Source organism: Panthera onca, chromosome C1 (genome assembly GCF_046562875.1).
Source record: "Panthera onca isolate mPanOnc1 chromosome C1, mPanOnc1 haplotype 2, whole genome shotgun sequence".
NCBI lineage: Eukaryota > Metazoa > Chordata > Mammalia > Carnivora > Felidae > Panthera > Panthera onca.
Window position 1 is genome coordinate 194,943,715 of NC_138346.1, and position 24,657 is coordinate 194,968,371.

The window sequence follows — 24,657 nt, forward strand, 5'->3', positions numbered from 1 at the left end:
GTAGAGTGGTGTTTGGAAGTGGGGGGAAGGGCACTATAGGTCATCAAAGGAGCAAGGTGGGAACATACCTGGATGAGTCTGGGGAGCCATGAGGAGGCTGGTCTGTCAGATCTCTGGGATTCAGAAGGAACAACAGAAGCTGGAGGAATTATAGGGCTGTGACTTTTCAGGCTGAGCATCCAAACTTGATGGGTAAGTCGTGAATAAGTTAGTTCTAGGGTGAGGGGTACAGAGCTGGTGTTTGGAGACCTATCTTGATGGGAATAGGGATGAGCTGCCAACATGCTGTAAAGCTCTCAAGGAGAGGCGTGTGGCCACATGGGATGGACCCCAGGTCCCTGTCCAGCCCCAGATCTCCCTGACTAGGGGAAGACAGCCAGCTTGCCTCTGAGGGCCACTATCTGAGTGCTCGCCACCACCTGGGTCACCTTCCACGAAGGGTCAACTCTGCCAATACTGGGTTCATCCTCACCCGTACTTCCCCCATCCTGGATGGCTCACCAGGCCCTAAGCACCCCCAGTACCCCCTGCCCATTCCCCTTCTCTGTGCTTTTGCAAAAACAATTTTCTCTGCCCGAGCATTCAGCGTCTTCTTGCCCTTCCCAGTGAACTATTCATCCGTCAAGATCCAGTTCTATTTTTTTTTAACGTTTTATTTATTTTTGAGACAGAGAGAGAGCATAAGCTGGGGAGGGGCAGAGAGAGAGGGAGACACAGAATCCGAGGCAGGCTCCAGGCTCTGAGCTGTCAGCACAGAGCCTGATGCGGGGTTCGAACTCGCAAACCACGAGATCACAATCTGAGCCAAGGTCGGACGCTTGACCGACTGAGCCACCCAGGCACCCCATCCAGTTCCATTTTTTACTACTTTTACTGCAAACTTTGTGACTCAGAGGCAAGATTTCTCTGTACTCAGTGCATGGGGAGGAGATAGGTTGCAGGCCTTTAGGGGGGCAGACTAGAAAGGGCCAAGGTAGGAGGAGGCAAGTGATCTAAATCTGCCTCCCCAAATACCAAGGGGTCCAGAATGAGCTGGGATAGGGTAGAGGGCTTGGGAGCAGAGTGTCCAGTAAGGAAGCACACTGCACTCAGCATGGCCAGGGCACTGGATGGCCATGGGGCAGGATGGGGACAGGCAGGGGCTTTGGCCGTTGTGGGGGGCTGCGTGGTAGAGGCATTTCAAAAGGCGAGCGTTTAGGACTCAGGGCTGCTGAGAGGCAGGATGTAGGGGTTTGAGGGTTTAAGACGCTGGGTGGAGTTGGGGTTGCAGAGGCCAAAGACGGATCATATGAGACTGCAAAGAAAAAGGAAGCCGGGCCAGGCGACTGCCCCCCAACCTCCCAGGAGGCACATCATGACAGCATCAGGACACATGTAGCTTGTGACCAAATCTTGTTTATTTTAGAAGCATAAACAGTGGAACTAGGAAGGAGTGAGAACGAGACACCAGTCCCCTCGACAGGGCCAGATCCAGCACAGGCTGTGTGTGAGCTCTCTGACCCAGCAGCCTCAACCAGCCCTTTCCTGTGAGGACAACGTGGGCAGAGGTGAATCTTTCATGAGGGAGGGGTAAATTGGCTCCAGGTTGCTCTGAACCAGGTGAAAAAGTCCAGAGGCCCCACAAGGCCCTTGGTCTGGAGCACCCCAAGCTGGCTTTGTCTGTGCCTGTGGCAGAGTCATGTTCTGGAGGGGGATCCATGGTGCCCCTCTGGTCACCAGGAAGGCCCCAGATGCTCAAACACAATCTGCAATGAGGGCTCCTGGCCAGCAAGCATCTGCTTCCCTTGCTCCCTTCTTTCCTGCAGTCTTCAGGGAGAGGGCATCCAAGGCAGCCAGACTTCCCTGTGCCGCTCTGTTGGGTGACATAAGCCCCAGCCCCCTACACATACTGCTTCTTGGAAGCAGAGCTGCTGGGGCGACTGGGGGATTTCTGGCCACTCTCGGGAGGCGGGTCCAGGAAGAGGGGGGCCCTGGAAGAAGCCAGCCTCTCCTCTGTAGTCAGGTTGGCCCAGTTCTGCTCACTGGATGAGAGCCCATTGTAGGTAGGGCAAGGTGGGGACGAGGGGCCCTCGCCCACGGGGAGGTAGAAGAAGACCTGGTCAGGGTAGGGCTCCGAGGAGGTGCGCTGGGCCGGGGGCACATCCTGGCCCTGCCGGGCCCTCACCTCCCGGCTGAGGCAGCGGCACAGCAGGTGTCCCAGCTCCAGCAGGTTGAGCACCAAGGAGATGAGTCCGACCACCAGCATGAAGATGATGAAGATAGTCTTCTCTGTGGGGCGCGAGACGAAGCAGTCTACAAGGTAGGGGCAGGGGGCGCGCTGGCACACGAACACTGGCTCCATGGTCCAGCCATAGAGACGCCACTGGCCATACAGGAATCCTGCCTCCAGCACACTTTTGCAGAGCACGCTGGCCACGTAGGTGCCCATGAGCGCCCCACGGATCCGCAGGCGGCCGTCCTCTGCCACCGAGATTTTGGCCATCTGACGCTCTATGGCTGCCAGTGCTCGCTCCACGCGTGGGTCCTTGGCTGGCAGCGCCCGCAGCTCCCCCTCCTTCTGCCGCAGCCGCTCTTCACGCCGGGACAGATAGATGACGTGGCCCAGGTAGACCAGGGTGGGTGTGCTGACAAAAAGGAACTGCAGCACCCAGTAGCGGATGTGGGAGATCGGGAATGCCTGGTCATAGCAGACATTGGTGCAGCCCGGCTGGGCAGTGTTACACTCGAAATCTGACTGCTCGTCGCCCCACACGGACTCGCCAGCCAGGCCCAGGATGAGGATGCGAAAGATGAAAAGCACCGTCAGCCAGATCTTGCCCACTACAGTCGAGTGCTCCTGGACTTGGTCCAGCAGCTTCTCGAGGAAGCCCCAGTCACCCATGGCTACCCGGCCTCCTCCGTCTGCAGGGAGATAGAGGACACAGTCAGCATGACATCCTTCTCAGTTGTCCTGGCAACAAGCTTGCAGGGAGGTTGGCCACACCCATTTTACCTACAGGGACACTGAGGCTCAAGGAGGGGAAGGGACTGGCTTGGGGGCTCACAGCCAGCAGGGTGGTCAGGACTAAAAGCTGATCTTTGGATGATGGCTACTAGGTCCTTGTGTTGTCATACCTCTGTATCCCTCTTGTTCCCAGGCCGAGTCCCAGGATAACACAGCTCAAGATTTGGATCAAATTGAGGCTCCTGAGCTTATGGGAACAGAATCTGAGGAACTTACCCCAGGTCACATGGCTGTGCTATGCCCCTCCTTCCTTTTGCCCATGATGGGCTGGCTGTCCCCAACTGTGGGCAGTGGTGGTGTTATCTTCAGCTTCTCAGGGGGCCCAAAACCTCAGGTCCCTGCCCCCCTGCCCATGGTAAGTCACCCAGCTGACCTCACTCTAACCTTTGAGCTGCGGTAAGGGGCAGGTGGGAAGGGTGTTAGATGCTAAAGGCAACATCCTGCATTAGTTCCACCTGTCAACAATAGTGACCACCTGCCACTTAAGTATGGACACTGATCCTACCCCCTTCCTCCATACCCCCTGGGCCCCCAAGCTGTTGTTGATAAATTCTAGACTCTTAAAAGAACTGTCATAGCAGGGTGGAGGCATAGGCCACCAAGTTCCCAGAACACGGGGTATGGGGGAGGTGGGTGGGCAGAGAGCTGGGGGAAGAAATGCAGGGAAGGGGGCAGGGGAGGCCCTTCTTCAAGGAGCAAAGCTCTTTAGAGCCAGGCTCTGGAATCAGACTTTGGTGCTGGCTCCCTTTTGCTAACTAACCCTGGGTAAGTGTCAACCTTAGCACCTCAGTCTCCTCTCCTGTAAAATGGAAATAATACTCCCACCTCCTAGGGTTATAAGGATACAGTGAAAGAAGCCAGTAACGTGGCTCAGCAGAGAGCCTGGCCCGCAGCCGTCGCGCCTCCCCCGACCCCCAGCAACCCTCAGCCCGTGGCGGCCGAGTGGCCGGTGGCGGAGGCGTCTCCCTCCCCCGCGCCCCGCTCGCTAGTTAGCAGGTGGCGTCCTGGCCCGCCCCACCCCCAAGCCCAACTCACCGCCTGCCTGCCGGGTGGCCCAGGTGGCGGCGGGGTTAGAGCGACAGCGGAGCGGCGCCCGCGGGAGCCCTGCTGGACGGCGCCGGACGGCGGGGGCGCCTTAAATAGCGCGGAGGGGCGGGGTGGGGGCAGGAAACGCCACGGGAGGGCGGCGGGGCGCTTCTCAGAGCCGGGGGCGGGGACCAGGAGGTGCCGACTCCCTGTAGCGACGCTTAAGGAAAGGGCCCCGGGACTGGCACTGGGAATTAGGAGGTGGAGGGGGCTTGAGAGGCCTCTGGCTCCCCTTCTTCGCCTTCTGCTTGGTATTCCGGCCCGGAACCCTCCCAGCCTCTGTTTCTTTGGCTCTGGAACAGGAGTTCTGCAGGGCCAAACCTTTCCCAGGTGGCTGGATTTGAAAGGATCACAGCGAGAACTTTCTGATCCTGCAACTGACCTGAGGGCTGTGAGGGATGGGCAGATGCGGATGAGGGTGTGGGGGCCTCCAGGGAAGGACCTTTCCTTGACCATGGGGTCCTCTTGCCCTTGGTCAGAAAAAAGAGAGAAGACCACTCATTTTTCAGGGCGCCACCTTGTGCCCCGCGCCGGGACTTGGCAGTCGAGGCTCATCAGGACGGGGCGGGAGGGGGGGGGGGGGGACCACATCGGGAGAGAGGGGTTATATCTGCCCTCCCTAGAGTCCGTGGTGGAGCTGGGCTCTCAACCCAGCCTGAATTCTTGCGGAATTCTCAAACATCTCCACTCCTGGGCAGGCGATCAGAGGTCACTAAGCAACTCCCATAGATCACTGGAGACTGAAGAGGAGGGGCTCTCCACCTTTAGCTTGGATCCCTTGCTCAAGCCTCTAAATGGGGAGGGGGCTCCCAAAGGAATGAAAGGGGGGGGGGGAGCAGAACCTGCCATCCTTCATTCAGGCATCGCCCTGTGGATGAAAGTTAATGAGGGTCTGCTGTGCTGCACGCATTGTAAGTGGAGCTGGGGGGTTGACCATAGCCAGCCAGGTGTAGTCTCTGGTCTCCCACTCTCACTGGGTGCTACAGGAGGCCGGAATTGAGCATATCAGCCCTTGGGTAAGAGTAAAGTAGCAAATCTGGAAGGTTCTCGGGAGGACTACAGGGTGACTCAGAGGGGACTTGGTTAGGGACGTTTCCTGAGAAGACTGAATTAGCTGGTTGAAGGGGGTGCAAGGGGGAACATTCTAGGCAGAAGGAACAGTGTGAGCAAGAGCCTCGGCTGCAAGGTCTCGAGACCTTGGCTGCTGCCCCTGGGGTGCTGAGACTTTGCTGGGAGGAGGCCAAAGAATCTAGAAGTTGAGACTTTGCTGAGGACTCCTGTGCCTTTAGGCAAGTTGCTTAAACCCCTGTGCCTCAGTTTCTTCTTCTGTAGAATGGGGATGGTGGTTGTTCCTACTGTGTGGAGTTGATAGGAGATCCAATCAGCACATAGCATAGTGGTACACAAGGAGTTTTCAAGTGAGCAGTGGCTAAAAATGTCTTGAAGAAACAGTTGTGACAAAAAGAGTCTGTGGGTTGGTCTTGATGGGAGCAGAGAGGACTGAGGGGAAGGAGACCCAGAGTGGAGTGGTGGGGGGCAGGGCAGCTAAGGAAAGGAAATGTGGCAGGTGGGGGCTGAGGCCTGGGGCAGGTGGTGGAACGGTCCTGGTTTTTCTGCAGCAAGTTTTCTGCAGCAGGCTTCAGTCCTCGGACTCCCAGTGCCCCAGGGCTGGGTCCCTGAGGGTCCTGCCCTCAGCCCTGGCAAGCAGACTTCTGGGGCAGCAAGTGTGCTGGGCCTGGCTCAGACCTCAAAACTTCAGGATCAGACTGAGCTGGCTTCCCCTTCCAGGCCTGTCCCTCAGGGCCAGGCTGAGCAGAGCCTCCTCCCGGATTTCCAAAGCTGACAACTGCGCCCACTTAGTTCTGACCTCGGAGGGCATGAGAACGGAGGTCCCTGGAGGTGGGTTCTTACCACGCCCCCAAGACAGCCTCGCTCTGAGTTCCTCTCCAGCTGCTGGGCCCAGGCTCTCCCAAGCCTTTCTGATCCCCTCTCCTGGAGGGAGAGAGGAGCAGGTGGAGAGGGCAAGGCATCCTTGGAACCCCACACCTCCCTCTCTTCCCACTGCCCTGACCCTGTTTAAGCCACTGTCTCAGTGTGCTTTCAGTGGGTCTCCTGGCCTCCAGCCTTATCCCTCTCCCCCTTTCACTATGTGATTGAGCCATACTCCATTACTGTAGTTCTCTGAGCACTCTACTTGTGCCCATGCCGTTCCCTCTGCCTGGAGTGCCCTCACATGCCTAACCGACAAGTCTTTCTGTGCTCTATGTCAACTTCTCCCAGAAGCCCCCTTGCTGTCTCCCCTGGGTTAGGTGAGCCTTGGTGCCCTCAGTGGCTCACGTATTGCCCCTGGGTGCATTGTTTTATTTTGGGTTTTTGGGTGGCTATTTTTAAAAATTTTATTTTTAATTGTAGTAAAAAAAAAAAACACATAAAATTTACCATCTGAACCACTAAAAAATGTACCATTTAGTAGTGGTGTTAAGTACATTGACATTGTTGAGCAACAGAGCTCCAGAACTTTTTCATCTTGCAAAACTGAAACTCTCTACCGATTAAACCTCCTCCCACCCCATTTCCCTTCCTCCCACCCCGGGTGCGTCACTTACTGTATGAGACTGAGGGCCCCTAGAGGGCACGCAGCGGGGTCTTCTTTACATCCCCAGCACCTAGCAGGGCACCAGCCCCATATATGAACGTATTAATTCAGCACGTTTTTACTGAGCACCCCCTGCTGCTGTGGCACTGTCTTAGTCAGTGGTCCCTGGAGACCAACCAGGGAACGACAAGACTCCCTGTCCTTGTGGATTTTACACTCTAGCTGTGGGGAGACAGAACACAGAACCTGCTAGATGGCGACAAAGCTATGTGGAAAGCAGGGAGGGAGCGTTGAACATGCCAAGGGTGCAGTTTTGATGTTGAGTAGAAGAGAGGAGATTGTCTCACTAAGCAGCGGGCATTTGATGCGCACCCTGAAGGAAAGGATGGAGCGAAAGAGCCTTCTGGACAGGGGGAACAGAGAGTGCAAAGGCCCTGAGGCAGGAACATGCCTGGCAGGAACATTTCCTGCTTGAGGGCAGCAAGGAGGTCAGTGTGGCTGTAGTGAGGTGAGCGAGAAGGGGTGCATTCTGAGAGAGAACAGATGAGTGTGGGGTGGGCAGATCTTAGAGGCCCCTCAAGGGCTGTGTGAGATGTCTCAGGAGGTGCAGGCAGGGGGGTGACCCAGCCTGACCTGGGTTGTGAAGGATCACTGGGGCTGTGGTGCCGAGAATGGACTGTGGGGGTGAGCGGTGAATATGGACATCCCCCTTTGGGACAGGACTTGTTGCCCAGCTGTGGGAGTCTGGGCAGCTGACAGCCTCCAGCTGTTAGCCCTTTCAGGTCCACTCCGGCTGTCCAGGTGGCCAAGCTCGGGGGGTGGCCCCAGGCAGTGACTGAGCCAAGCAGCGGTCAAGGGCCCAGCCAACTCCACGTGACCGCCTCTAACCGACAATCTTTGCCTGATGGACACAGCACAACAGGTCTTGTTGCTCAGTCCCGCTTCCTCCCCTTTCCGTTCTTCTGCTTCCCAGAGCTAGGGCAGGAAGCAGGGACGTTGTTGTAGTAATCCAGGTGCGAGATGATGTGGTTGTCTCAGCTCAAGCTGCTGTAACAGAATGCCACACACTAGGGGCCCTAAACAATGGAAATTTATTTCTCACGGTTCTGGAGGCTGGAAGTCCAAAAAGGTTCTTGGTGAAGACCCTCTTCCCGGTTTACACAGGGCTGTCTTCTCATTGTGTCCTCACGTGGTGAAGGGAGAAAGGTCCTCCCTCTTCTGTGTCTTCTTCGAAGGGCACAAATCCCATTCTCGAGGGCTTCACCTCCCAAGGGCTCCACTTCCTAATACCATTACAGTAGAAGTTAGGATTTCAAGGTATGAATTTTGGGGGGACACAAACATTCAATCCATAATAGGAAGCTGAGACCAGGGTGATGACACAAGATACTCTCCTGTTTAGCTTGGGCTGCGTGGTGGCTGTTATTTCGTGCAGTAGGTGTGGTTGTGAAGGCTGTGTGTGCGTGAAATCTAAATCTATCATGTGCGTGAGGGAAGGAGGCTTGCAGTGAATGCTCATGTGCTGGGGAAGGAGGAGATAGAAGCGTGTACCCTGAGAAGAGAAGGCCAGGGGACATGAGAGCCACCTTGTGGTGACAGCGTTGTGTGCTGGGGACTCTGGATGGTGAACAGTAGCTCCAGGTGTCCTGGATCAGGAGAGTGAGCTGCACTGCTCAGAACAGCTCTCAGGCTCTCAGGCCGAAGGTGGCACATCTCAGGACAGGGCTGGGACATCCTGTCAACCACGGTCCTCACCCCCAGCCTGGAGAAGGAGCCTGGGGCTGGAGGCTCAGTCTGTGCTGAGCTAGCCAGTGATGTCCTCTGGTTGCTCTGGCCTCCAAGCCATCCTTGGCCAGGCAGCTGAAACTGCCCTGGAAGATGCTGGAATGTGTGGCAGCAAGCAGGGGAGACCTTCCCTGAGACCTTTGCAATCATCCAGGCCAGGCTGGGACTGGCCTTGTTGTGGCCTGGGCAGCAGGCAAGCTCCTGCCTGGATATTTACTGAACACATTAGCACCATACTGCTGGGTTACCTTCAGTGTCTCATCTCTACAGCAACCCAAGGAGTAGTACTGCTCTGAGTGCTGGGATGAATATGGTCCCTTTGTCCCTCGGGTCAACTCTCCACCCTGCTCTGTGCCCCAGGAGGCTGAGCCATAACTGGCTGCCTCATTTGGCTCCCTTGCTCTCTGGATCCTGGTTGGGTTGTGTCAGTGGGAGCCACTGGCAGGAGGGCAGGAGATGAGAAAGTGAAGTTGGGGTATTTATTTGGTCGCTGGGGTGGAATGCATCCTTGCAGCTCCAGTGTGGCAACCCAGTCTGTGGCTACCCTGGTACAAGCCCCAGGGCACTGCAGTAGTGTTTGTGGTTTCCTTGATCATGCGCATACTTTTTAAAACAAATTGGCTCAGTTGGTTAAGCGTCTGACTCTTGCTCTCAACTCAGGTCATGATATCATGGTCGTGAGATCAAGCCTGCATTGAACTCCATGCTGAACGTGGAGCCTGCTTGGCTTTCTCTCTCTCTGCTCCTCCCCAACTTGCGCGCGTGTTCATGTGCATACGCACTGGCTCTCTCTCTCTCTGTCTCTCTCAAAATAAATAAACATGAAAAAATATCCCTCAAGGAAACTCTTTAAAGTTACTGGGTTTGAATGTGCCATCTGTTTTTTGCTGGGACCCTGACTGGTGCAATTCACATTGTAATGATGACAAGACTGCCGTTCTGAAAGCTTGCCCAAGGTGCAGCGTGGTGACTGTGGTCATGAAGTGGTTAAGCTATGATTCAGACTGTGGGGGGGTGGGTGTCAGCCCAACCCTGGGCCCTTTAAGCTTGGTTGGCTTGCCCACCCCACTAATAGCCACACGAAAGAGCAAAGGTGAACCACAGCCTGTTCTGTGGACATAGTGATCTGCCCTCTCCTTGCCTGCATTGGCTCTTGGTTCACTGCTCCTAGATTTCTGGCCCCTGGCCTTGGCTTTGATGGTCACTAAATGTGTCTCTTATTAGTGGAGCCTTGCACCCCCTTTTGCTTTCCATTCCAGTCTGGCTTGAATGTTGGTGTCCCCTAAATTGCAGGTCACCACACAGTACTGGGGGGATGGGGTGGGGGGGGTGCTGTGAACCACCCCAACTGTTGGTTACTGCAGGAGGCGAGTGTGTTACTGTCTCCCCTGACTCGGAGCTGTTTGAGTTCAGCTCCTGTTCTCCTATGCAGTCTCCACCTCCTGCCAGGGCCCTGGTGAGCCAACAATGTTCAGGGCAGATGGAAGGAGCTGCTGAATAATGCTTGAGTGAGGCTGGGACTCCCACCTTTAGAGGAGACAACCATCCTGTTGTGGCATATTATAAGGACAGTATGAATAACAGAGATTTGTGTACACAGGGTGGGGACGTGGATTGTTGATGGTGGTGATTGGGTTATAAAGGAGGAGGGAGTGTGGTTTATCTATGGGGAGAACAATGATTGTGTGTGTGCTCAGAGCAGTGTTCTCACTAGAAACGCGGGAAGCGCTGTTGCAGAGGGAGCACAGCGTCCTCTTGTGACCACACTTACAATCACAACATATATACCAGTAGGTTCCACCCACATCCCCACCCAGATCAACCCCAGCCCCAGTCTGCCTTCACCCCCAGACGTACAGCCCTCCTGAGGGCTACCTTCCCTGCCCTCAGGGTCTTGTGGGTGGGAGTACAGAACAGAAGACGGAGCCAACCTGTATAAAACACAGCCTTTATTGATTTCAAGGAACATCTACCTTGAGTCTCTGGCAGCAGAGTCTGAGAGGCTGGCACTAGGTTGAGCACATTTGTGGCAAGAAGACGGCAGAAAAGCTGTCTGAGCCTGGGAGGGGCAGAACTGGGCTTAAGGGGGCTTCCCCTGAGGACAGTGGGGACCAGGAGGACACCCGAGTATCTCGAGCAGCAGCTGGTGTCACAGAGCCATCTCCTCTTCCCCTTCACAAGCTCACCCTCAGGCCTTTGGACCTCCCACTGCTTAGAGACTACTTCCTTTCCAGCCCAGAACCTGGGTGCTTCTCCCAAGGGAATGAAATTCCCTTTGATCCAGTGCTTCCAAACCAGGGCAAACATCTCACCTGCAAACACCTGCCGCTTTCTCGTCTAGGAAGCCCTTCTCACCTCTCTCAAACATTTTGTACTCAGGGTAGTCTCTCCTGATCACTCCCTCCTGGGTTAGGCGGAAGCTCTGCTGGGAGCCTCCTGGGGGTCCCCTCGCACTCAGTCGTTGATTTGTTTGTTTCGACGTCTGTCTCCCCCAAGGGCTGGCCCTAGTTCTGGGGTGTGACTCATACCTGGGTAGACAGCACAGTGCCCAGTGCTCAAAAAATCTGCCAAAAATGAAACAGGATAGATTAGCGAATTCAAAGTGGGGGCACCCAGCTCCTGTAGGACCCCTCCCCCCGTGCAGTACTGCCCATCTGTCCCCACTGGCAGCTCCAGCGTCGCTCCCCAGCCTGTGGTCAGATGGGGGTCATGCTGGGTGCAGACGCGTGTCTCTTGTCGTCGCCAGAGTCGGAGCCCAGCTCCCCAGCCTCCACCAGCTTGTGGTGGCAGCGGCACGTGGAGGCCCGGCTGGTGGAGGATGGGAGGCTGTGGCCCTTTGGGGGCTTGTTCCTGGCTATGCCTCGCAGGACCCTGTGGAAGATGAGGTAGCAGATCTCGCAGATGGTGAGCACGATGCAGACGGCAGAGGCACCCACCATGAAGTAGGTGAAGACCTTCTTCTCGGTGGGCCGCGCGATGTAGCAGTCCACGACGTTGGGGCAGGGCGCCACGTTGGCACACTGCACCAGGCGTGGCATGCCAAAGCCATGCCAGAGCGTGTGCAGCACGTAGAGGAAGAGGAATTCGATGAGGAGCTTGAAGATGAGGCTGAACAAGTAGGTCCACCACAGGCCGCCGTGCTTCTTGCCCGCGTTGGCGTACAGCTTGGCGCACTGGTCCCCGTGCTTCTGGCGGTGCCGGCGCTCGCGCTCCTCCCGGTAGGCCACGTGCAGGATGACCAGCAGCGAGGGGCACGTGACGAAGATGAGCTGCAGGGCCCAGAGGCGGATGTTGGAAATGGGGAAGAAGTTGTCGTAGCAGACATTGGTGCAGCCGGGCTGCTTGGTGTTGCAGTCGAAGTCCTTCTGCTCGTCCCCCCACACGCGCTCCGCGGCCACGACGTACACCAGCACGCGGAAGACGAACACCACCGACAGCCAGATGCGCCCAAATGCCGTGGAGTACTTGTTCACACCGCTCAGGAGGGCCTGCAGCGTCTTCCAGTCCATGGTGCTTGGCGGGCGTGCCGGGGGCCGTGCCCACCTGACGGCATGCAAGGAAAAGTCCATGTTTAATGTATGGGTGACATTTAAAATTTTTTTATTATTTTAATTTTTTATTTTGTACATATATGTTATTTTGTTATATATATGTGTATATGTATATACACACATATATGTGTGTATATATACATATATATACACATATATGTATGTATATATTTATGTATTTTTTCATTGTTATTTTTGAGAGACTGCAAGCAGGGGAGGGGTAGAGAGAGAGGGACAGAGGATCCGAAGCGGGCTCTGTGTTAACAGGCTGACAGCAGTGAGCCTGATGGGAGGGTGTGAACCCAGGAATCGCAAGATCACCACCTGAGCTGAAGTCGGATGCTCAACAGACTGAGCCACCCAGGTGCTCCGCATAGGTAACATTTGATATGAGCATTTACCGTGTATCAGGCACTGTTCTGGGGTCTTTATGTGGATAGATGCGTTTGATCAGCCAATGACCCTTTGAGATCAGGACTATTATTCCTCCCAGGCTACGGGCAGGATACAGGCCTAGAGAGAGGCTAAGTAACCTGCCAAAAGTCACAGAGCTTGTATGCATGAAGGAAGGGAATGTGCATTTGCTGATAATAACAATGACCATTTATTGAGCATTTACTATGGGTCAGCCGAGGAGGTAAAAGCTGTGCAACACTATCTCCTTTAGTCCTTATAATGACCCCATGAGGTAAATACTATTATGCTTCTCATTTACAGATGAAGATAACCATTGCAAAGCACTTAACACATAGTAAGTGCTCAATAAATGCTGGCCACTCATTGTGAAATCTAGAGAGGCCAAATCACTCATTTAGAACTGCAGTTGGATTCCAGGCCAGGCTGTCAGTGTGGGGGCGGGGGGGGGGGGTGGGGGGGGCAGGCTGTGCTCTCCACCACCTCCTACCCCTCCTCTGCTGGATGCCTGTCCCAGACCAGGTTCTTGCAACTTACTTCACTGATTCCTTGCTACCATCTTGTGAGGGTGGGGTCATGAGCCTGTAGGGGCCAAGGGCAGGCCGCCCCAAGATAGGCCACTTTGGCATGCAGATGATTTTGAGTTAAAAGCAATCAAAGCTCATCAGATTCAGGAAAAGCTCTTTATCTCTCCTTCAACTGCCTAGAAGTATTCAGATAGAGGACCTGCTCCAGGAAGAGAGCCATCACCGGAGATAACTACATTGTTATACGAACTAAGGAGGGTAGACAGAGAGGAGCCTGGCAAGGCCTGTTTGATCAAAGTCCTCTACATCCCATTGTTTCTGAGTGGCCCAGCAAACATTTGTTTACCAAATATTTACTCATTTTCATCCTTGGTGAATTGTATTTCTTCCCTTTGAAGTCCCAGACCCCTATTCCCTTCTCTTTAGTTCAGGAGGGCATATATACCTCCTTTTACCTGTCTTTGGAATTTCCACATCCATGTGGATTCCCCATTCACATGAAATTAAATTAGATTTTCTCTTGTTTATCTGTCTCTAATTTCATTCTTAGTCCAGCTAGCAGGACCGTAGTCCAGGTAGAAGGGCAGAGGATCTTCTTGCTCCCTGGCAAGCCCATTCTGCAGAGGGGAAACTGAGGTCCAGAGAGGAGAAATAACCTCCTCAAGGTCTCCCAGTCAGTAGGTGGTGACGTTGGGAGAACAACTCAGGTTGGGGGTGAGTGGGGGATGGTAGGTGGTTTGGCTCCTGGCACACCAGATCCAGGGAAAATCTAGAGACAATCCCTCTCCCTGTGCCAGAGCCTGGGGGAGCCCCAACCACCCCCGCCATGCTGGATGCCAGGGTTCCGTGGTGGGGAGACATACTTTGTTCAGGCCCCAGAACCACCCATCTTCCTCCCAGTCCTGGGATGACTCAGAGGGTGTGGAGGGGTGGGTCTGCCTGAGTACATCTAGTGTCTGCCTGCTGCCATGGGTGTGGGAACATGTGTCTCCATGTGCATGTGTGGGCCTGTGTGCACACGTGGGCGCTCCTGGAGCACACGATGCCCCTCTGAGCATGCATGATGCCTGTGGGTCCAAATCTTGCAGGGCCGTCTCTCACCCCTCTACTGCTACCACCTTGCTCCAAACCACCATCACTCTTGCTGGTATTATTGCCAGGGCCTCCTCGCTGGCCTTTCGGCATCTGTTCCTGGGCCCCTAGAATCCACTAACTTGGACCGTGTCACTCCCTTGTTTAAAACTTTCTACTAGCTTCACATTACGCTTAGGATGAAACCCCAGATTTTACATTCTTGCCCTCCTCTCCTACATTCTCACCCTGCCTCTCTCTGCTTCAGCCACATGGGGAGAGTTGGGGACTCTGCAATTATTCCTGCTGCCAGGAATGCTCTTTCTCCAGAACCTTGCATGGCTGGGTCCTTCTCATAGCTGAGGACTCCCCAGATTACCCTGGGTCTGGGAGCCCTGCCCTCCCAGTCACTCTGCTCCTGTCTCCTTTATTTTCCTCCTCGAATTTAATCACCATTTGAAATTAAAGTATTTGTTATTTTTTGGTTCTTATTTATTGTCTGTCTCCCCCGCTAGAATATCAGCGCTGTTTTGCTTACTGAGTTATATTTAGTGCCTAGTGTTTGGCACACAGTAGGTACTCAGTAAGTGCTGGGTGATAAAGAAATGCATGCTGACTTCTCAGAGAGGCAGCTTGGAGGGAAGGGCTGTGAGGTGGGGGCAGGTAGGTAGCCTGCAGAACAATCTGGACAAGGTAGCTTGGGGGAAGGACTTCCGGGCTCTGGCCAGAGGGAGAAGGCACATTTGCTTCTCAACACCTCAGCTCTTCTGATGCCTCTTCTCTGGGAATCTCCAACAGCATGGTGTGACTGCAGAAGACCCCATCCCTGCAGACCCTCTTCTCCCCCACGTGCTCCTCTGAGACCTGGCCTTATGGGGACGAGCAGAGAAATGTGCACTGAGCATGGAGTCACATCTGGATTCCAGCCTCAGCTCTGCCCCTTACTAGCCAGGTGACTTCCAAGAATCCCTTAATAGTTTTGACCTCCGTTCCTTATCTCTAAAGGGAAAGAATTCCTACTTTCTTGAGCTGTTGTAAGAATCTTAAGATCATTCCCTCCCCAGACTGCCACTGACCTGGTGGGAGCTCAAAAAGACTGAAGTGGTGGTTGGAGCCCAGTCTGCCAGCCTTCCCGAGGAGAGGAGCCCTGTCGCCAGACACCCACCTGGGTGCAGCCCCCTTCTGGGTCCCCACCTCCCACCTTCCACCTTCCGGTCCTGTCTGTCCAGTCCCGCCCAACACACCCCAGGGACTCCACTCACCTGCAAAGAATTTCCCTCCAAGCTCAGAACTGGGACAGGTGGAGCCAGTTCTGATTACCCCAGCCGGCCACCAACACTCCCCCCCCAACCTCACCCCCCAGCCATCCTCTTTTTCCCAGCCCGGGACCAAACTTTGCCCAACTGTCGCCACACTCTATAATGCCACTGCCGTCTCCCCCCACTCCCCTCACCCACTTTCCCTTCATCCGGGGCAGCTCGGGAGCTTGCGGACGTGGGAGGGGGGTGTCTCAGAACCTTCCAAGCCCCCTAGAGCCCCCACCTCGCCCAGAATCGAGGGGCGAGAAGGCACTGGGGGTGTTGGGGGAGACCCTTCCACCACCTCCCTTCCTTCGCTCCCCCCTCCTCAGCCGGCCCCGCCGCTGGGGGAGCCCGGGAGCGCTCGTGTCCCGCCACCCCACCCGCACACTCACCGGGAGCCCGCGTCCGGGAGCCCCGCGCGGCGGCGGAGGGGCGGGAGCCGGGCTCTGCAGTGGAGGCCAGGCGCGCGGCGGCGGCGGGCTCAGCCAGGGGGGCGGCGCGGAGGAGGGAGGGCCGGGGAGGAGCCTGGGAGCCGGCTCGGCCGCAAGGGGTCCGCGTCTAGTCCCGCTGCCACCCGCTGCCGGGGCGGCCTTCCGAGGGGCTCGTCGCTGCTCCGAGCCTCGGTTTCTTCATGTGGGAAATGGGGGCATCGGTGGCCATGGGCAGGGCTGTTGCAAAGGCTCCAATGAGATCAGGGGCGGGAGGCACTCTAAACTGTTAAGTGCTCTGGCCCAGGACAGCCTGCAATCATGACTCGCCCACACGCGTTGCCACGGCGACTGTGCCCGCGCCCTGCCGGTCTCTGTTCCTGCCCGGCGCCCGGCCGGGACCCTGCTTGGGGGCACTCTGGGGGTCTGCCCTCTTGGCACGATGAGCCTCCACGGCGGTGCCTGGCTCAGGCTCTTTGGCCTCCAAGGTGGGGAGCAGACTCTGCGTCCACATTGGAAAGGACACAGCGAGTCCTGTGCCTGGAAAGGAGATGGGGGGATCCTTTGTCCAGGGGTGAGGGCAGAGGTGGTGGCCTGGAGTTAGGACAAGGGGCGGATTCTGTGCGAGGGGGTCGGATGTTGGGGCGAGAGCGCCCTTGCCCTAGAGACTGCGGAAGGAGGCGGGCCTGCAGCTGGGCTGGGCTCTGGGGACAAAGAGGCTTTGTCTTATTTATTAGTGTGCGGTGACAAGGAGCTTTCCCAGCCTTGTTGGAGAAACCCCAGCGTTTCTGGCCTCCCTGGGAGCCCTGGGGTCTTAGTCACCTTGGGGCTGAGGCCTCGCTGTCTCCATAGAGAGGGAGACATAGAGATGGTGTGGTTAACACAAGGGTGACTGTACATGGGATTTCCCCAGGACTGTACGGGTTTGCCACCTGTGGTCCAGTGTAATTCACATCCTCCCCTAACTCTCAAGAGTGCCCCCAAACCTGGGAAGATCTATTACACGGTCACCCTACCGACTACTCATTTCGATAGAGACTAACCCTGCATTGCGTGTTCAGAGACATCTTTGCGCCAGACATGGCTGGCAGACTTTATTTCATCCTCACAGTGGGGAGGAAGGTGTGACCCTTCCCACTGAGGTACAGAGAGGTTAGGTGACTTACCCAGGGTCATACAGATGCTAAGCAGCAGAGCCAGCTCTGGAGGTCTCAGCCTTGTGGTTTCTGGATGGGGCAAAGCCACAGGGCAGAGGCCGTCTTTTACTCACTGGGTCATGGCCCCTGAACATCACTGCTGAGACCCCATGCCGGGTGGTCTCGGTGCTTCTGTGTATGTGCCAGTGTTGGGGGATGTGTGAACATGAGAGCATCCTGTGAGGGTCCACGACTTTGCCATCTGCTCCCTGCGGCCTGTTGCTCTCCAGCATCTCAGAGCAAACCTGCTCCCCACTTCCTTCCCTCCTAGTCGCTCTTCAACCCATTTGAACAACGTTTCCATCCCGATACTGTGTCACAAAGGCAGCCCTGTCAAGGTCACCGTGGATTTCCATGATGCTAAATCCAACAGTCATGTCTCCATCCCCACCCTCCTGGACCTACAGAAGCACCTGACACAGAGGGTGACCACTGCCTCCGTCTCAGAACGCTTTCTTCCCTGGGTTTCCTTGATACCACACTCCCAGTTTTCTTGCACCTTGGAGGCCACATGCTGGTGTCCAGGGTGGGCATGTCCCAGGCTCTAGCCTCTTCTCTCCCGGGTGAACTCATCCAGTCTGGGGGCTTTCAATACTATCCAGCAGTGAGGAGTCCCACACTTGTGGTGCTACTCCTGACTTCTCCCCGAACCCCAGATTATGTGACCAGGGCTGCCCACATGACCACCAGGTTTCCAGTTACTTGTTTCTCCTTCCTGAGATCAGCTATGCATCTTCGACTATATAGATACTCTTCTTTTGACATTTACCCAATGTGGGTATGCTATGCACATGGTTCTGTGCATAGAACAGCTAAATAGTACGTGTACTATCATGTATTTAATCAGTCACATACTGATGAAACGTAAGGCTGCTTCCAATCATATATTTCCTACTTTCTATTATAAACACCATTGCAATAAATATGCTTGGACAAACATCATTTAACACATTTTAAAATTAGGTCCATAGGATACATTCTTAGAAGTGGAATTTTTGGGGTAAAGTTGTATGCTCATTTTTAAATTTTTATAGATAATGCCAAATCCTCTCCATAGATGTATCAGTTTATGCTGCCACCAGACGTGAGTGCTTGCGTCCCTGTGTCCTTGTTAATGTAGAGCATTATCAAACTGTATGATCTTTGCCAGTGGTATCTCATTATACTTCTATTTTGCATTTCTCTTATTATGATTGAGGATGAGCATCATTTGATATACTTAACATCCATTTTGTTTGTTTTTCTGTGAACTGTCCTTTGCCTTTGCCCATTTTTTTTTTTAATGTTTATTTATTTTGAGAGAGAGAGGGCGGGGGTGGGGAGGGTGGGGGGAGAATCCCAAGCTGGCTGACACTGTCAGCGCAGAGCCCAATGCGGGGCTTGATCTCATGAACTGGGAGATCATGACCTGAGCCAAAATCAAGAGTCAGATGGTTAGCCAACTGAGCCACCCAGGTGCTCCTGCCTTTGCCCATTTTTTCTAGTGGATGGTTGCCTTTTAAATTATTGATTTCTTAGGGGCTCTTTATATATTAAAGCAATAAGCCCTCTGTCTATGATGCAAATAAAAAAGATACCGTCCCTGGTTACACACTTGTATTTTTGACTTTGAATATGGAATTTTTGCCATACAGAATTAAAATATTTTTTATGCAGTCACATGTATCCATCTTATCTTTTTGGTTTCTGGGTTTGGTCATAATTAGAAATGCCTTCCCTAGCCTGAGAACTGAAAAAGTTTTCCTCCCATGGTTTCTCCTAGCTAAGGTAATGCTTTCATCATGTAAATCAGATGTCACTCACCTATGAAAACCTCACAGTGACTTACCATTACTTTTATACTAACACCCACTCTCCTGACATTGGACTACAAAGCACCAAACGACCTGGTCCTGCTTTGTCTCCTATCCCACATCTCCTTGGTCACTCTTCTCCAGTCACACCGGCTTTCATTCTGCTCCACAAACACACCACATTCAGTCCAGCCTCCTGGCCTTTGCATTGATGCCTGGCCCTCTGCCCGGACTGCTTTTCACTCATCACCTTCTGAAAGAGGTATTCCCTGGGCACCCCATCTGAAGTCACCTCATCCACTTCCTCGGCAGTGTCGCTTCAGAACGTTCCCTGACATTCTAAGAGAGCAGCGGGCTTGCCAGTAGCACTCCTGCTGCTTCTCCAGAATGCAGACACTCAGTTGTTGTTTGCAAAGTAAATGCTGGGTGCACAGAAAGTTATGTGTGGGGACTGTCTGTCTGGTAAGTGCGATTGGGTAGCTGTGTGTTAAGGGGGGGGTATGGGGAATATGGGTGTATGGTTGGTGGTGTGGTTGTGAACGGGTATGATTGCAGAGGTGGCTGGGAGGCTTTTGTGAGGTTGTGTGCATGTGTGGTTGTCTGTGAGGTGGCGTGTGGCAGGGTCTGTGTGTGGTCGGGTTATTCTGCTCTGGTGACCAGGTGATTTTATTGCCGAGCTCTCCTTATCATTCAGACCTTGCCAGATGCTGCCCCTCCCTCCTGACATCAGGCAGTGTCTCCAACAACTGGCCTCTGCTTTTTCTGGAGGGATCTGGACAAGTCCCCATTCCAGAAAGAGGCTGTGAGGCCCTGCCGTCCTACTTCCAAGTCCTGCTCCCTGAGCAGGGGAATGTGTGGGAGGCCATGTAGGCCAGCCCCCTGCCTCAGGGCAAGACTGTGTTGTAGCAGGGCTTGGAAGCTGCCCCAGCCACCCACACTCCCTTCAGGGTCTACACCTGTTCTCTGGGGGTGGCGGGCCCTAAGCCTGGCACTGTACTTCTTCTGGCCCAGGCCTTGGCAGTGGCTGGTTTTGTTCCAGGCCTCCCCCAGTGTCTGAAACTCTGCCCAGGCCTCAGGTAGGGGCTTCCCTCTCTGGCTGAGGGTTTCCTTGCATTTGTGTATGTGCGGCAGGGGCTCTTTCTTCCCTTGAGCAGAGTGGGGCAGGCAGAACCAGCTGGGAAGCAGGTCAGGTGGAAGAATGGGGGCTTTCCAGCCATGCTGCAGCATGCCTGGGGCTGTGGGTAGGAAGGAAGAGATGTCCCAGGATCCAGGCTAGAATACTGCTTTCCTTCCAAGACACTGGGACTTACTTGGAACTTGTGCCCACACAGCTTTTATCATCAAATGGAGGTAACGCCTGGCTTTTCTGAGTTGCTGGCAAGCTTCAAGATTCCACATGTGTCCTGAATCCCACCCCTTCTCACCCGCCCCGGACCTCCCTCCTTTCTTTCTCCTCCGTCTTCTCCCTTCTGCTCTTTACTGGATCTTTCCCTTTACAATAAATGTGCTGGTAGTCCTTTGTCTTAAAAAACAAACACACCTCCCTCACTCCCTTCTTCCAGCATCTGCCTCGTTTCTTTCCATTCCTCTGTAGTAAAACTCCTCAAAAGAATCGTCTTGATGCATCATCTCCATTTGTTCCCTCCGTCCCCTCTTGAAGTCACTCTAACCAGTCCCTGGTTCATCACATTCCACCTGAACCCTCTTGCCCGGCTTCCCACAGCTAAGGCTCTGCATTCCCGGCAGGAATTTGGTCCCTAGGATGTCACACTCTACTGACTTTTTTTCCTTTCTGGTTTTTCTTTCTCTGTCTCCTTTGCTGGGTCCTCCAGATCTCCTTGACGTTGAAGTATTGAGGTGCCCTGGGGCTCAGTCCTAGGCTCTGTCTCTCCTCTGGCCCCACTCCTTCTCCTGGCAGTGCCATTCAGTCTCAGGGCTTAAAATATCAGAATTAGGCTGACAACTCCTAGATACTTATTTATATCCAGCCAGACCAGCCCCCTGAACTCTGGGCTCATGTGCATAGCCGCCCGTCCACCTCTCCTATCAGTGTCTAGTAAGTATCGCAGACTCACCTTGTCCCCAACCTAACTCCTTCCTTTAGTAGGATTGTCAGATTTAGGGACAAAGCAAACAAGTAAACGCCCCCCTCTCTTAAGTAAAACCATACCCCGAATCATGTGCTCAGTTAAAATTGAATTTTAGATTGTACACGGGACTTCCTTATACTAAAAGACACTTATCTATTCTTTTTTTGAAATTAAAATTTAGCTGGGTGTCCTGTGTTTTACCTGGCAACCTGCTCCTTACATCCCTCTCCATCCTTCTTACTTACTCTTCCAGTAAATGGCAATGTTACTCATCTACTTGTTAAGGCCCCAAACTTAAGAGTCATTGTTTATTCCTTTTATTCATACCCCATGTTCAGTGCCACAGAATCATTTTGGTGCTACTCTCAAAATATTTTCAAGGTCTGGTTGCTTCTCACAGATTCTGTTAAGGTTATCCTGGTAACATCAAACCCACGGCTTGTTTCTTTCCTGGATTATTGCAGTAGCCTCATAACGGATCGCCCTGCTTTGTCCTTGCCCCCATTCATCCATCGCTGACGCAGCCACCAAGGGGATTGTGCCCCCTCTTTTCCCTAAAGCACTGCTCAGGCTTCCTGCTCACTCAGAGTGACAGCCAGGGGTATCAGGATGGCCTGTGTGAGGTGGTCCTTCTCAGGCCTCACCTGAGGGCTCTGGCCTTGTTTTCCATGGCCCTCAGCTCTCCTGCTGCCCAGCCTGTTGACTTCTTTGCTGTGCATGGGTCTGCATAGGGTCTTTCCCAGCCTCAGGGCCTGCGTGCTTGCTTTTCTCTGTGCCGGGTGCTGCCTTGCCTTCCCTGGCCTCCCCATCTAGAACCGGCCTTTCCCTCCCCACACTCTCTCTCCTGCTTAAATTTTCTCCTTAGCAACTATGATCACGTCACATATTTTATATTTTGCATATTCTTCTTGTTAATTGTCTCTCCCATCACTAGAAGCTGTGAGGACAGCTATTTTTTTTTGGTCTGTTGTGTCCACTGGTGTATCCTCAGTGCCTAAAATGGTGCTTGGCACTTTGTAGACAAAGTACTTGCCAAACGAGTAAATACATGCACACAATAAACCCCCATCCCAGGCCAGCACAGAGCAGGTGTTTGATCAGTTCCCTTCTTCAATTTTTTTTAAAAGTAGGCTTCACACCCAGTGCAGAGCCCAATGCAGGGCCTGAAATCACAACTCCAAGATCATGACCTGAGCTGAGATCAAGAGTCAGATGTCCAACCAACTGAGCCACCCAGGCGCCCCTCACCAGTTTCCTTTTAGCTTAGCTTCCCAGCTACCTATCCTCTAGAAGTCCCTCCCTGGCCACCTGCCTCCTCCAGGAAGCCCTCACTGATTAAGCCTCATTTCTTTCCCCTCCTTCCTGCTACTAGGCTCAAACACCTGGTACTTAAGGGGCAGGTGGGCTGTCTGTCTGTCTGAGTTTGTCTGTCTTCACCCAGCCTCTGCTCTCCTTCTGGATGAGGAAGGAGTCTGCTTGGGCTGTCCTTTGAGCTGCAAAGGTGTGGGCTCATGAAGCCAGCCTGGGGTGAGATGTGTGCCAGATGCCTGAAATCAGCCTGCCACCTGCAGTGTGGGAGCTTCTGGAGCCTTGATTCTGGGTTGAGGAGGTGATGGGCCCTGGGCCTCAGGAAGTAGAGCCTAGACTGGGCCTGGGCTGCAGGGCTGTGGTTCCTGAACTCGCTGTTTCTATGAACTGGGGAGGTCCTGACATAGGCACCTGAGTAGATGGTTTGCCATTGGCCGACGTGGGAAGCACAAGAAAGAAAGCAGGTTGGGAGAAGCAGAAAAAAAAAAAAAAAAAAAAGATAGGCTCATTGTATCTGGAGCTGGCTAAATGACATGTGTGTTTGATGATATTCCGGTGCAGTCATCTTGACAAGGCCATGAGAGTGTTCAGACATGACTTGTAAACCCCCCATTTTTATGATTCAGGTGAGCATCAGACAGTGTCACTCCAACCCTGAGCCTCACTTCATGCCCAACACAGCCCATCCCAGATCCTTGGGGGTGGGGTGTGGCTCAGCACTGGTTGTTCACACAACCAAATTTTCCTCTGCATCCAAATGCCCTGCTGGGGTGTCCGTGGAACACACGTGTGTAGATGTGCAAGAGGCATATGGATGCATGGGACAGGGACAGGAAAGAGAAGAACAAGGGGAGCCCTCATGCACTGCTGGTGCCAGTGTGAAATGGTGCAGCTGCTGTGGAAGACAGATTGGCAGTGCCTCCAAAAGAATGCAGGATGACCATATGACCCAGCAAGTCCACACCTAGGTAAAGGCCAAGAAGAGCTGAAAAGAGGGACTCAGATTCAGATATGGGTGGTCATAGCAGCACCATTCACAATAGCCAAGACAAATGCTGGGAACAACCCAAATGTCCATCAAAAGGAAGAACGGACAAACAAAAAGGTGTTACGTCCATACAGTAGAGTATTATTCAGCCATACGAAGGAGTCATGTCTGATACATGCTTCAGTATGGATGAATCTTGAGGACAATATGCCAACTGAAATAAGCCAGACACAAAAGGACAAATATTGTATGATCTCTGGGATGTCTAGAATAGGTAAATCCATAGACAGTAGTCGTTAGAGGCTACCAAGGGCTGGGTGGAGGAGTGAGTGGGGGTTATTAATTAGTGAGTACAGAGTTTTTGTTAGGGAGAATTAAAGTTTATTTATTTATTTAGAGCACGCATATACATGTAAGCAGGGGAGGGAGGGAGAGAGAGAGAGAGAGAGAGAGAGAGAGAGAGAGAGAATCCCAAGCAGGCTTCATGCTGTTGGCACAGAGTCTGACACAGGGCTCAGTCTCACAAATGGGAAGATCATGATCTGAGCTGAAATCAAGAGTCAGACGCTTAACTACCTAAACCGTCCAGGTGCCCCTGTTAGGGGTAATTAGAAAGTTCTGGAAATAGTGGTGATGGTTGTATGTTATTAATGAAATTAACTCTACTGAATTGTGTGCTTAAAAATGGTTAAAATGGAAGTTTCACGTATATCTTATCACAATAGAAATATTAAGAAAAATGAGGACTATGAGGGAAAAATAGGAGATGAGGAAATAATCTGTAAGCAGATACAGATTTGGAGTCAGCAGTGTCCAGATGGTGACGAAGGACATGATAAAGGAGGAGCTCACTCAGGGAGGGAGTGGAGCCTGAGGGGAGCAAACAGCTTGGGAAGAGCCCTGAGGACCACCCCAATGGGGGACGTTGAAGGAGATTGAGGGGGTATGATTGGAGCATCAGGAAAACTGAAGAAGCCTGAGTGTATTAGTGCTCTTGCTTGCAAATGACAGAAATCTGACTTGAATTAGTTTGGGCACTTGATTGCTTTGTAGAAACACGAGGAGGGGAGGGATGTATTGGAGCCCCAGAAGCACTCAGTAGAGCCAGGTCTGGCTATGTAGAGCCTCTCCAGCTGGCCTCACCTCTGCTCCTCTCTGACCGTTGGCTTCTCTCCATGTGTTGATGGGCTTTTGCACATGGTTTTGCTCATGGTCATGGGCTCTGAGCTCACACTTTCCCAAGTTTCCCTTAGGAAAGACTCAAATAATCTGGGGAAGAACCCCGAGTGGTCCCACCTGGAACACACATCCACCCTGAAGTCGAGAGGCCCGGTGGCACGCCTGGCAGTCGCCTTTAGCTCCCCCTTGGAGAAGGGCCGGGTGGACAGAACGTACAAGGTGTCTGTGATACGGGAAGAGGTACAATGAGGGAGGGCTGTTTACCCTATTAAATGGCTCCTGGCTCAAGGAATGGTAGTGCCCACTGGACTTGGTGACAAAGGAATCTTAGGTACCCTTG

General features: G+C 53.5%; 2 protein-coding genes across 2 annotated transcripts; both read right to left on the reverse strand.

The window, feature by feature from the left end:
• Positions 1–1,379: 1,379 nt before the first annotated feature.
• On the reverse strand, positions 1,380–4,154 carry GJA4 (gap junction protein alpha 4). The gene is made up of 2 exons (XM_060622188.2): positions 4,040–4,154; positions 1,380–2,901 (listed from the first exon to the last, which is right to left on the reverse strand). Exon 2 carries the CDS (start codon positions 2,879–2,881, stop codon positions 1,880–1,882), a length of 1,002 nt encoding a protein of 333 aa, XP_060478171.2. The 5' UTR covers positions 2,882–2,901; positions 4,040–4,154; the 3' UTR covers positions 1,380–1,879.
• Positions 4,155–10,415: 6,261 nt separating this feature from the next.
• On the reverse strand, positions 10,416–16,165 carry GJB3 (gap junction protein beta 3). Its single transcript, XM_060622191.3, has 2 exons — positions 15,728–16,165; positions 10,416–12,014 (listed from the first exon to the last, which is right to left on the reverse strand). Exon 2 carries the CDS (start codon positions 11,978–11,980, stop codon positions 11,168–11,170), a length of 813 nt encoding a protein of 270 aa, XP_060478174.1. The 5' UTR covers positions 11,981–12,014; positions 15,728–16,165; the 3' UTR covers positions 10,416–11,167.
• Positions 16,166–24,657: the final 8,492 nt, after the last annotated feature.

What these genes read in the sequence shown, in the direction of transcription:
- GJA4 (XM_060622188.2), bottom strand. Translation starts at nt 2,881, where the DNA reads ATGGGTGACTGGGGCTTCCTCGAGAAGCTGCTGGACCAAGTCCAGGAG.
- GJB3 (XM_060622191.3), bottom strand. Translation starts at nt 11,980, where the DNA reads ATGGACTGGAAGACGCTGCAGGCCCTCCTGAGCGGTGTGAACAAGTAC.